The 13872-nt window shown below is 37.1% G+C and overlaps 1 protein-coding gene across 1 annotated transcript in view; it reads left to right on the top strand.

Annotated features, from left to right (window-relative positions):
* GMDS (GDP-mannose 4,6-dehydratase) overlaps positions 1-13872 on the top strand; it is a 409482-nt gene that overhangs the window by 68755 nt on the left and 326855 nt on the right. The window contains exon 4 of the mRNA XM_058027867.1: positions 120-229. Coding sequence (XP_057883850.1) covers positions 120-229 — 110 coding nt within the window. The remainder of the gene's footprint in view (positions 1-119; positions 230-13872) is intronic.

Here is a 13872-nt window from a genome sequence, read left to right as displayed (position 1 = left end):
CTCTTGACTTTTTCCAATAAATATTTATTCAGACCTTGACCTGAAATATGATATGGACCAAAAATGCATTATTGTTCTGAGATTAAAGTGAATTAACTCTGTATTCTTAAACTCTGAAGACATGAAGCTGCACTATGGGGATCTCACAGACAGCACCTGCCTGGTGAAGATCATTAATGAAGTCAAACCCTCTGAGATTTACAACCTGGGGGCTCAGAGCCATGTCAAGGTGAGTAACCTTCTCTAGCACTGAGAATTGTGAATGTGTGGTGGTGGTGTCAGTTTATTACCTTGATTACTTTAGACTGCAGCATTTATAGCAGTTTTAACAACTGTTAATTTCATCAGGTAAACACTGCCTTCAGTCAAGACAGTCATGCTTGCTGTGGTACTTAATTACTGCATGAGTTTGCTACTCAATATATATTAAGATGTCAGAGGAAGAGAGGTCAAATTTTCATTGTCAACAAAATCTGCATGTTTAAAAATCTGGTTTTTGTGCCACATGAAACAACTTTTGCTGTAGACTTTGCTGCTGATCAGTCCTAGCCGAGAATTTATGCAGTGTACTTAGGCCAAGCAGTACTTTAAACAATATTATTTGGTTTGTTTAAAATCAATACATATATCAGAATGCATCACTTCTATAAAGTCTTCTCAGTTTTCACACAGGTGATACTCTTTGAAATATTGACCTTCAAACAATAGGTTACTACCTAAAGTATTATAACACTTTTGGTTACAAAAAATCAAGTTAGAGAGAGTGGAATAATAAGGGGTCATTAAAAACTAGTAATTTGACCCTGGCAAGTACTGCTGCAGCTGAAGGATGGAAAATGAATAGCAGAGGCAATAACTTGGTGGTTTGCATTTATTAAACTACGCTGCTGCAAAAGCTCAGTTTACTAACAAGTGACCACTATTTACTTGCAAAATCCTCATTCATACTTCATGATTACAAACTGAAACTGACATCCAGGTAGAAAATTGTCATTAAAATAAATGGGGCTTCAGTCATATGTCCTGTCCTTGTTGTGTGTAATGTGTAAGCATTCTAAAGTGACAATATTCCCTGGCTTCTCTTGAGGTGAGAAGTGAAGGAGTATTTAAGCCTCCTGAAAATCAGTTTGGATTTAGTTTCTGAGTAAGCCTTCCCACAAAAAGTGGTGTGTTGTTCCTATCACTGTAAGCCTTGAAACGTAGCAAGAGGAAATCACATGGAAAGACTGCAGTTATTGACAACACACATAGCAGAATACAGACATGAAATGAGAATAAATCTGCTTCTAATTTGCTTGCATGATTGAATTAACTGTGTTAACATGGGTCTGGTTTATTAGCTCATGTAGAGCAGTATAACAACAGGGCTATATTAGTCCAAGGGCAGAAGATGGTCCAGAAGATAACTGAACTGCTGCTTTGCAGAGTGAAATCTGAGCCGACAAATTATGCTGGATATTTGCAGTCCACAGCTAGGTGTCCCAGCATCCCTTTTCTTGAAGTGGCTCACTGTATAGCAATCTCTGTGGGAATTACCTGTCCCATTTAATTTGGGACTACAATGTTAGTACCATGCTAACATCATCTATCTCTATGTGCCTGCTGAAGCTGCAACAGCTTGGTCACAGCACTGGGAGGGCAAGCTGAAGGGGTAATAGTGGTGCTTGTGCTGCTGCTATGGATTCTTGGATGATTCTGCCATGGGTTATGGGAAGGATTATTCTGCAAATGCCTCACTGCATGATGAGCTCAGTTGGTTAGAGCATGGGACTTATAATGCCAAGATTGTGGGTTTAATTCCCATGTGGGCCATTCACTTAGGAGTTGGACTTGGTGATCCTTCTAGGTCCCTTCCAGCTCAGACTACTCTGTGACTCTGAGCCAGTGCAGATCTGGCGCTGACTCTTGGCTTTCGGAAATCTAATGTCCTCATGTCCTGGAGGACAATGAAAATGGCTCTATTAGAAGCTCACCTGGATGCAGCATGCTGATACTTAGGCAATGTTAGCAGTCCTATGGGAAGTGTAGATGAACTTCTTCAAGGTATGCTTGCTTCCTAGCATCTCCAGTAGTACTTCTGTTGTTGCACTTGAGGAGAGAAGATAAACATCCCAAGTCTGTTGACTGAGGTGGTTGAGAGAACTTGACTCTGTTATTGGCAGGAGTTAAAAACAGTCCAACAGTGTTTAACATTTTAAAACAATTACCGGTGTTGAAAGAAGGAGTAGGACTTGGCCATCTGTTCAGGTGAATGTCTTCACCAAACAGCTGTTAGCATTAGACTGTGGTTGCATAAACGTACTGGGTTTGCTTGTATGCATCATGTTTGGGGAAGGAGGGAAAAGAACTTCTAATCTTAGCTTGCTTCACATTCTGGTCACTTTGAACCGGTGACGTCTTCAGGATTTTTTGGTGGTGTTTGTATTGGCTTATGTTTATGCAGAATAAAGTTTTCTATCACTCTCACTTCCAGTTAGTTTATGTGAGCCATGCTGAAATGAAGGAAAATAAAATCATAGGAAGTTGGTCTGGTTTCCTGTAGGAAACCAATGAAGATGAAATTGGTTCTTGGAATGAACCCACAGTAGTCTGGGAAATACTGTCAGAGAAGACGTTATTCTGAATCATAAATAGTGAGGACTGTGACTCATAAAGTAGGTCACTGGGAGGCTGATCTGATCTTGTACATGGGAGAAAGTGAGAGAAGACTGAAACTTGTTCCTTATTAAAAACAGTAAACTCAACAGAATGATATCATCAGTAGGAACAAATTATCCAGTGTGCATTGCTGTGTGTTTTGGTGAGAAACAGGGATTAGCTCGCTGCACTGTGGCTTCACCATGGGAAGTTCAGAAGACAGTAGCACATTCACTTCATGGCTACTAAATAAACAGCTCAGCCTCATTTTCTCTATCCAGTCTTTATATGTCCTCCTGCTTTGAATCGTAGTTCTTGGGGAATCTGGTGAACTGGCCAGATTACTTTTTATTTTTCATTTAATATGGTTTTATGGGAGTTTACAATACATTGATTCTAAATAATTATCTATTATTGGATATAGTAGCATGCAGATAGCCTAATCTAAATCCTGTTATCCCATTATTCTGTTATTCTATTATTCATATCCTTCTGTTGAATGTCTTCAAAATAAATTATCCAAATGTAGGTTGTCTAAAATGATATAAATGTCTCTTTTTGCACATCTTTCAGAGGAGGCACACACATAAAGTTGTAACAATTTTTTCTTGAAGGACAGATGATCACATCAATTTGACTGCACTGTAAAATTTTGTTTGCTTTGAGTTGTACTGAACTAGTGGAGCTGACAAGTATTTTTTGACAAATTTCTGAATCCAAAAGGCAGTGTAACCTCAGTAAAAGTTATCTTAGCACTTGAAACTTTTTCATTGTATCCAAGCAGTTAAATGTGGGCTGGTTTCACGGCTTGCTGTCCTAGTAGCATTAAATAGCCTGGTCAGTGCATAGGTCTTCAGAGGCCAGGGAGGAAAATCCCAACTTATGCAAAAGCCTGTGCTCATCCATGTCTCTTACTGCATTCTGAATCTGGATTGGTGAGAAAGTGGGATAACTACAGAGGGGGGAAACTTGAAGTACACAAGTAGAAGTTTGCATCATATAATTTCAACAGAGTTGCAGAATGGTTGAAGGTCATAAGGGACCTCTGGAGATGGTCTAGTCCGACCCCATTACTCAAAGGGGAGTTATCTAGAGCAGGTTACAAAGAACTTTTTCCAGTTAAGTGTTTAGTAGGATGGAGACCCCACAACCTCCCTGAGCAGTCTGTTTCCTCACCTGTGCAGCTTCTTCACTCTTACAGTAAAAAACTAGCACACACCACCACAAATTTTCATATTTTCAAATTGAGTGTTTCCTGGTATTTCAGCTTCTGACCATTGCCTCACCTCGTGTCACTGTATACTGCTGAGAGGAGTCTGTCTCAGTCATCCTTTCCCATCCCACTCCTCAGGTGACACAGGGAGATCACCCTCTGAGCCTTCTTCAGGCTAAACAACCTCAGCTCTTTCAGCTTCTCCTTATGTGACAGATCCTCCAGTCCTTCAGCCTTTTGTAGGCTAGGACTACCCTGACCAGTTCTTCCTTGACTGTAAGAATTGTCTGTTCATAGCACTTCCCTTTGTGAGCTGTGCCCTCCAGAAGCCTTCTGACTTGTACCTGCCTTGTTGTCCCCATAACAGATATTGGGATAGTAAAAATCACCCATGAAGATCAGAATATAGGAGGATGAGCTTCCTTAATTTACCTGAGGAGAGCCTTATCTACTACTACATGACATTCTAAAGCCTGTTTGTATCCCCAGACTCCTTGTGGTCTGAGGAATGTGAGCCATATGGGAAACAGGTCATCTTTTTCATTTCCTATCACAGTCTTTTATGGGAGGCTTCTTCCAGCAGTTGTAATTGTGGTTGTGATAATTGCTGGGGGGAGATGGTGCTGTGCAACTTTATAGTGAAAAAGGTAGTGTTTGGGTCATGGCATGGATCTTGTTACTAAACTCCTGTTTAGTACACAAGTGAATCTGGTAATTAAAACTATATATAGCTGACTTTCTCCTGCAGGTTTTGTCAGAGATGTTGTAGGGGCAGTATTCTTCCCCCATCACTTTTCTATCCATGCAGTTAGGAGGGCTGAAAATCACCTATGACAAAGTCTGTGTCACAGAGGATGGTGTCACTCTGAGGCAGTCTCACATGAGGAAGGCACTTTCATGGCACATGTACAGTGAGTGCTTAGCTATGAGGGAAGTCAAGGCACTAAATAACTTAGCATGGAACTAAGTACTGAAGCTCCCAATTGCAGAGTTCTGGCATCCTTTCAAAGTCTCATGGTGTTCAATAGCCAGGTTTGGGAATGTGCCCTCCTTTTGCTGTCATTGTCTATTTGATGGATTAATTCTGAAAACAATTCTTTTGCACTGGAGATGTGTTTTTGTAGTATGGTCCCTTAAACAGGAATACTTCTCTCTAGTTTGTTGGGTGGGTTTTTTTAATCACGCATAAACATGATGAACAAGTAAATCTTAATGATGCTACTTCTGTTTTTATATGCTAACTGTATGTACACAGTTTGGTTCTGATCATGCAATGCTTTCTCATGGCAAAAAAGAGTGTTCCTCGTTGTTGGGTACTTGGAGTTTTAAATGTAGTTTTTCATTAATAAAATATTGCTTATATGAAACTGTAGGTGAAATCACTCAAAGAATTAATTGTAAGCTTTTCCAGTATTTCATTACTAGCAAGGCTGATAATTGCTTATAATTGCATAATTCATTGCTTATGTACTGTACTTTGTGGTTCTTATCATTCAGTATGCTGTTCTATTACTGCAGGGGTTTTAAGCTTCTTATGAATGTCATGGAAGCTCACAGCTTCTGAGGAAATGAATGGATTTTTTCTATGTTTTATAGTAGAAAAATTTTGACTGTTCAGTGTAACAAGATCTAGTCTAGTTAATTTTAAAGACTGTTAGCAATACTCTGTAGAGAGGTAGTACAACTTATTCACAGGAAAAAACATGCCTAACAGACCTTAATTTTATGTCAATAGAAAATTTTATAGCTGTGCTTTATAGAATGTGTTATCGTCTCAATATCATATCAAATTCCTTCTAATTTAGCATGTGTGGCTGTTCAGTTTGTTGGCCAAAAGCTGAGTTTCCAAACCTGATTTAGACGATCAGGCTATGGATGTAGAGCCTTCTGCCCTAGGTTACCTCTGATTAGTGTAGGACCCCTGTGTGGGGCTGTGGGTCTGTGATGTGCTCAGGTGTCTCCTGTCATCTGTTTACTGGTGGTGGCAGCTCGTAACACCAGCCCTGGGGACACAACCTTGCTGGAAAATTGTTGTGCTAACTAGCAAACACTGTATTTGCACAGGGCTGTAGATGGTGGGGTCTTGGTCCTTAGCCAGGACAATTAGGCTCTCTGCCATAAATACAAAGGAATAAAAACTAGCTGGGCTACCTTCTATCCTGCAGAGTGCTTTAGTGCTTTTCCTCATGCTAGGATTATGCAGGCTGTGATCTTGTAGGGTGCTGAACTGTCTTAATTTAGTTCAGCACACTCTTTTAGCTGCTTTAACTTCAGACTGTTGCAGTTATTCGGTGCTCTCCTGAGTTTAGGATGCTGTGTCCTTGTGGGATGGAGCGCACCAGAGGGCAGAGTAAGCCTCTCAAGTGGTTCTTTCAAATGCTTATATGTGTTGTTTTGCTGTGTTCCTTAAATTCTTTAAGTAATCTAATTCCTTCTGAGTGGTCAGATTTTAGGTAGTTTTACACTTGAAATATTTTAGGCAATACTTTTAGTATAATATGTGCAGTACCTGTTTAAACAGATTCTGTGTGGCCTGGAAGGAAAGGTAATTCCAGTAATAGTTAGCAATTGGAATTATATGTGTCTCTTCACTTGGTTTACTAAGTATTTATGGCAACTTTATACAATCCTGTAATTGCAGCTTATATTGTCAGACTAAATAGATTTAAAACCAAGTGTTAGCAAAGAACTTAGTGCAACTATTAATTTTATTAAGCAGATTAACTTTAATAGTTAACTGTATGTATTATAGCTGTAAATGCTATGAATACATATAAAAAACAATGGAATAATGCACTCAGTGGTACTACTATTTATTAACAAATACAAGCTTTAACAAATACAAGCTTTAACAAATTGCTCCCCAAACCAAGTACTAGTTATGTTAATATACCAATTAGAAAATTAAGGCATTATGTTTATGGGTATATTTTAACTACAGAAGAACTCTCATGACCTCTGCTGCAGGCTGGTATTGCCTCGGTGCCCTCCTATTCCACATCTCTCATTTTCTCCTTACCTGCACCCTCCCTCCAGCAACAAAGCCCCTCCTTTTCTCCCTACTCTTGCTCTGAACTAAGGTGTTATTTCCCTCTCTGTAGAAAAATACACAAGAGTTCAGATGCTTTTTGGATTACTGTGACATCATTTATAATTCCTGTGAAAAGGTTGCACTTTTTTTAATCTTTCTTTTTGCTGTTTTATCTTATGAATCATTTCCAGGGTAAATGCTGAAGCACATCCCTACAAATATGTTACTTAAGTGTATTGGGAAAGCAGCCATGTAAAAAAAAGAGTAGTACTTAATCAGGGATGCCAAAAGGACCAGACTGAGCCCTGAGACGGGACTTTTCCATATGGTTTAGTAATTAAAGAGCAGAATGTGCACTGTCGTGGATCTGTAACTGAAGATTATAGATTCCTTTAAGAGTTTTCAGTGGGTGTCTCTCACATGATATTTTACAAATGCAAGCTGAGGACTTTTTTCAGCTGCTGTTCTTGTTTTGTGCAGTCACATACAAGGCTGAATGCTGTGATGAATGAAGTGGTGTTTATCTTTGTGACCCTGATGACGGGTAAAGTACCACCTCCTTCATCTCACGCTTTGTGTGTGGTTTCTACTTGGAGGCTCTGTGATTTGACTTCCCAACTGACTTCTGAATTTTAAGTCTGGTGTAGTGAAGGGGGACAGATGGTGAATCCATGTTCATTCAGTGCCATGGCCCCAGTTACATCTGGATACCTGCTGAAATCAAACCCTCAACTAGCTCTGCTGCTGCATAATTAAATTGCAAATTTTAAAATAATTGCTTTAAAGTGTATTTTATTTAGAGCTGACTAATAAATGGAAGTTTGTTAACTTGGATTCCCTTTTTAGAAAAGAGTGAAATATCATATAATTCTACTTTTGTTTGCAGTAATCAAACCTCTGTTTGATTACCTCTGCTGTTACTGGAGCTATTTTTTTTAAGTACAAAAGTAATTGCTGAAGTGGTTTCTGCTTCTGGGCACGAGCAGGGAGGAGTGATCAAAAACTTCCCTGAGAGTTTTCTTATAACAGCTGCTGCAGGGGAAGAGAAAGGTGGGGGAAAGGGAAGGCAAAACCAGCTGTGGCAGTCACAGCGTTGTATTTCTTGTGTCAAATAGATGGCAGCAGAGCGTTGTACACAATGGAGCAGCTCCATCCTGGAACGGGAATGGGGGGGAATGACACTTCAAGCTGACTTGTATCAACTGCAGCCTTGAAAGACTTGTCGTTTTGCATAAAATGGGGAAGAAAGCTACTATTGATAGTGCAGGCGCATAGAGGATGAAGAAGGGTATGAGATGCTATAAAGTACTGAATTTCTGGAGTAGTCCCAGGTGGCAAAACTTAATCTTTTAAGGTATGTCATCCACTCATGCAACATGATTGAAATCAGCTAACATAATATGCATGTCAAAAAAAAGAGACAGAAAGAAAAAGAAAGTATTCACAAGTTGCAACTGAAAGTGATATACAGCTGCCTTGGGGTACTGTAGGAGTTGGCCAGAAAGCCTATATTTTATTTAAGCGAGTTAGAGAAAGGAAATGTCAGTCCTCAATCAGGCAAGCATTCTTTGGTAAGGTTTACTTAAATGTCAGCATTCTTAAGAAAAGAGCTGCAGTCTGTTCTGCTCTGATCCCCAAAATTAGATTTGCTATTAAAATTGGTCTAGCTGCAGATCTCTCTCTAGAAGTGTTTGATTAATAAAACTAGTCCAGGGTTTGGCTTAGTATTTATTAAGTACAAAATTAATGGCTGCAAAGTAGCTGCAGTCATCGTAGACATTAACATATTTTGTTGTGTGCTCATCTACATCTAAAATTTTGGAGTAGGGTGATCCCAAAATAAAAGGTGGAACTGAAGGCTTTCATGTCAATGATTGCTCAAGCCCTCAGAATTTAAAGTATCATGAGAGAAATTATTATTACTAATATAGCGTGTCAGGTCAAGAAATTGTGTCAAGACTAGAAAATTCAATATGGGGTGCTATCTTATTTTGTAGTATATTTTATTTATCTTGCAACTCTAATTGCAACCATGCTGGCTGAGCAATAGCTTTAGTGGTTATATTTAGGATAGACCTCATTAAGCGTTTACTTTCTTTAAACGTGCTTTTTAACCCAGCTGCCTCAAAAACTATTGCAGCAGCTTGAGGATATCTGGCAGGTTTCTATTTTGATAAGAACTTGTTTCTCATATAATTATGTTTCTTTTACTCTGTTTTGATATTTTAGTGATCCATCCACCCTCTTCATCAAGCTATTAAGAAACCCAAACCACTATATAATTTATTTTTTACAAGTTTAAAGAAAATTATATTTGACTCACTTTGAAGTGTTGCAAATTGTGCTAGCTGCTGCAGTTTACGGGATTGGAGGGTAACACAGGTCTGCCAGAGTGTAGGTGATTTTCAGTATCGTTCATCATACCCTGTGGAAAGTGTTAATATAATGACTCTGACTTTTGGAGCTTTTTCATTGTGCTTAAATTACTGTTCATGCAGAAGAAGAAATGTGTCTGTGTGTGTTTTGGTTTTTTTATTCTTTTGCTTATTTTATTGTTATTTAATGTCTTAAAGTGGCAACTTTAAGAAAAATCTAGGCATAGCAATTATATGCAATATCTGCTATATGAACATGGGTCAAGCTATGAAATTAAGGAAATGCATATGATTTTTTTTGTTGAGTAATAATCTGAAGCTATTTTAATACTTTTTTTTCTTTTGCTAAATGTTAAGTCTGTTATCGAATTTAAATGTTTTTTTCATCGTGTCTCTGAACACACTTCCATAGAGACATATTAAAGTTCTTGGAAGAAATAACATGGTTATGTTTTTATACTTTTACAAACCATTTACTAAGTTGCTGTTCTGAACACTAGAAATGGAAGCTATGAAAAATCTGTGACTACGCAATAATACATGCATCGCCCTGATTGTCTTGATGAATTAGGTTGGCAGAACAAATGCAAACTTTTTAAAATAAGCAGTTCCAAAACTCTCTCGGTAATTCTTCTTGAGGCTAAATGCTACAGACTGCTATTGAAGCCAAACCTCACTGAAGTGTTTGCAAGGGGGTTGCTCGGGAGGGAGGGTTGTTGTTGTCTCTTGCCACTTTTCCATTGAGGTAAGGATATTAGCTTGAATGACATCATTTAATTTTCTCAATTTTGAAATAGTACATTTACATAACAAAGCAGTATTTCTTTTTTTCCTTCAGTTTTATTAGAACTGTCGGGGTGTATGTGTATGTGCATGTTTCCAGTCTTCTTGCTGAGTAATGCTAGATATGTTCTTTGTTCTGTGTAAGTTCGGCTTTGTGGTTTCTGCAACCTTGAAAATGCATGTATATCCTCTCAACTTCCTTCATCTGTGGATGAAATAGACTGTGTGTCTTAAAGCATCTTGGTGTTTTACAGGCATGCAAAACAAGAGAAATAAAGTATTTTCTGCAGTAAAAAATGGTTTCATTTATTTTCTTAGTGCATAAAACAGCATCGAGAAAACCTAAATCACACAAAACATTTCTGTGAAAGAAATGTTGCAGTGAAATGTGCACAGTCAAACTCACAGAACCCTTATGATTTAGGATGACTGTGTGAACAGGAGTGACAGAACAGAGATTAATTCCACTGTTACAATAGACTATGGGCACAAGTTTCTATTTTTTCTTGAGCATTTTAGAAATTGAAGGAAGAGGAAACATTATTTGTTTATAAGTTCCAGAACAATGTTGAGACATTTTTTTTGCTCCTTCATTATTGTCAATGAATGTTGTTGTTAGGAAAAAGTGAAAGTTGTCATTTTGAGGTGTCTAAGATCTCTTGATGTTCTGTTCATTTTTATTTTTATAGCAAAAATCATGAGAGAATATCTACAGAATATTGTATCTTAACTGAGTGTCTCTTGTGAATGAGATGATTGTTTGCTTTGTGAACAGTGTACATCTGTTTTATTTTTTGATAATCCATCGGAATTAGGAATCAGAATGGTTTAAATACTGTTGCTGCAATTTAATCTTATTTTGATGATGCTGTTACATTTTCTTAGGCAGAAAACAGTTATTCAGGAAATGTCTTAATTTTCTATAGACATTAAAGAACTGTATCATAGGAACTTTCCCCTGCTTGTGCAAAACACTCAGGTCTGGGGAGAGAGAACATCTTGACATGTGTTTGTGCTCTAACATGCAACTTGTTTTGTAGAGGTTAGGTATGTTTTATGTAATAGTTAATCAGCTATTTGGAAAAAGCTTAATTAAAAAAATAAATCTAGTACTGTGTTACTTTACATTAAGAACTCCCCAATTTCAACTTGTTTTGATCACTCCAACTTTTTGAAATGAAGCTGTACTGAGCATCTTTGGTGATAGACCTGGACTCCAAAAGACTGGCTAGAGCAACAGGATTAGTCTTGTGGTTTATTTTCCTATACAACTCTGCATACTAGCTTTCCATTACCCTATTTTTCATTAAGTATTTACCAAATATATTGGCTAGCATAATTGAATTGTGAATGTCTGAACTGCATTTTTCCTGTAAGTATGTGATGCTGAGAAATAGCATTTTAATTTTAGCCAGACATTCTTGCATAATGTTGCTTCATGGTGATGCAATTTCACTGGCATAGCATCAGAACAAAGACTACAGCATCAAACAAGGATGTAAAAACAAATTAAAGGATGCTAGAAGCTTTACGCACTGCTTTAAAGATTTTAATATGCTTAATATTCCTGAATTTTTTAAGCTCTGTGTGTGTTTGTGTAACAAGCTGTGAGTTCTGTGGAGCTTTTCTAATTTTATATTGGTGTAATATTTTTCCTTTGACTTGTTTCTAAAACTCCACTGTGGCAAAGAACATCCACCAGAAATGATGTATTTTAATTACAAGGCATATGCAACCTATGTATTTAGTTAGCTGGGTAGTAAAATTTAATTGCAAGGCTCTAAAAAATGCTCCTGAAAACATTGCATGCATTCAGCATAGCTAAGTCTTTGGAGCTAGTAAAAAATTCAATTAGTTTCCTAAATCCACATTATCTAAAATCCCAATTCCACTGAAAAAAAATTAAAATAAAATTTGAATTGAATACAGGATAATATAAGATGCCTTTTTTATGATAGTGATGTATACTGTTATCACTTCCATGTCTAAACTTGAATTACAGTAGCTGTCTTTGCAAGTTTATCTGAAATAAAAAGGTATATCATTCTTTCTGCAGATTTCAAAAGTTACAACTTAATTGAAACCCTAGAGTATGTATATAGCTGATAAATGAGGAATTTTTTCAGGAGTACTATGCAAGGAGTTCTGTAAAACACTGCAAGTTTATTTTGTTTGAGTTTCTTTTTTTTATGTACTAGATGTTCCTAAAACTGGTTGCAATACTTCAGTGAAAAAAGAAAGGGACTGATTGACTTGTCATGAGGTGTGATCTGAAGGCGACTCAAATCACTGGCAGAGATTCTTTATAGTGCTTGGGAGCATTTCATGCTTGTGGGTTTTTGTTACTGTACTGTGTCTGATACTTTGATTTTGTTCAGTTGTCACTATTTCTAGGTGTTGTGCATTTTCATTTTGTTACATTTAGATGTACCTTTACTGAATGCAAATTCTGGGGAACAGCTGCATTTCACAAGGCTGCTGTACATGTTTCTGCATTATATTTTTTTAATAGCTTATAATGATAAGGAATATGTATTAGCAATTTGACTGTAAATGCTGAATACTAATTAGGTTTTGAAAGAATGTCATACAAGTCAGTTGAAGACAAGCTTTGGGTGGTTTTTGGAGAATTGCATGCTGTTAAATGTGTTTAAATTGTGTAAAGTAGTTTATTACTTATAATTCACTGCTTTGGATTTGTGGTTAAGGTACAGGACTAGAATTCCTCTATAAATATTAGTGTAGAGTATTCTTTATTTTTACTGAATAAGTCAAAGCCGATGATTTGAACTTTCTCTCCAAAGCTTCAATTTAAAATAAATAATTGAGAATCTGACAATTAGCATCAAGTCATACTGACGTCAAAATTTTCCAATAATGGCATGCAAATGATCAATAGAAATTATTTATGATAGTATCAGTGTAGATTTAGCAATCTATGAGCAGTAATATTATTGCAATTTAATGGTTGAAAAATCCATGTGACAGTATCTAGTATGAAAACCTGCCCTCATTCAAAGGGCAATTTTTCCATTGATTCAATGGTTTCCTTAATAAAGCTGAAATATTTTTAATCCGTGAACAGATTGCCTTAAAACCAAAGACATGGGGGGAGGGGAAGGAAAAGTAAGTTTAGGATAATGACCCCATTGATAAAACAGAATTGCCTGCAATATATTATCATTTCTGTCAGCAAGTATAGACTAAATTTGACTTTTCTTTTGTAAGCAAATGTTAACATTTTTATAGGAGAGGTGTCTTTCTTAATGATATGTTATATGTGCATATTTGCTGTTGGATGTTAACATGTTCACAAAGTGCAGTGTTAACAAAGTGAAACGTGACTTTCTAATGCCATGGAGTATAAATAATTTGAAGATTTAAAGGTTGCAAAGACAATATATTGAAAATGCAATTATATTTCAAGGCAAGGAAGCAATTGAAACTTAATTAAATGTAGTTTAACTTTTAATTTATGGTTAGATTTATATTATTTTATATAAGCTGGCACTTTTGATTTTTGTGGGGTGTGGAAAGATGAACACTTTGCCTTTAATATTTGAAGAGGAACTTTTTCCATTGTGTCATTAAATGTTATGAATAAAAACATCACAAGCAATTTTTAATCTTTTTGAAGTAGCTTTCATTCATACGCCTACGAGTTTGAAACGAGCATCCCAAAGTGCACATGGATGTGAGGAAATTTGGCTGTCACTGCACACCTTTGCTGAGGGGCCCTTGGGTTTGTTGGTGTGCAAATCTCTACCTGCTGTGGTGGGTATGTGGCAGAGCCTCCAGCACAGAGGATGCTTCTCCACGTTATCTTCCAAACC

Source organism: Melospiza georgiana, chromosome 1 (assembly GCF_028018845.1).
Source record: "Melospiza georgiana isolate bMelGeo1 chromosome 1, bMelGeo1.pri, whole genome shotgun sequence".
NCBI lineage: Eukaryota > Metazoa > Chordata > Aves > Passeriformes > Passerellidae > Melospiza > Melospiza georgiana.
This window is presented reverse-complemented; position numbering and strand designations above follow the sequence as displayed.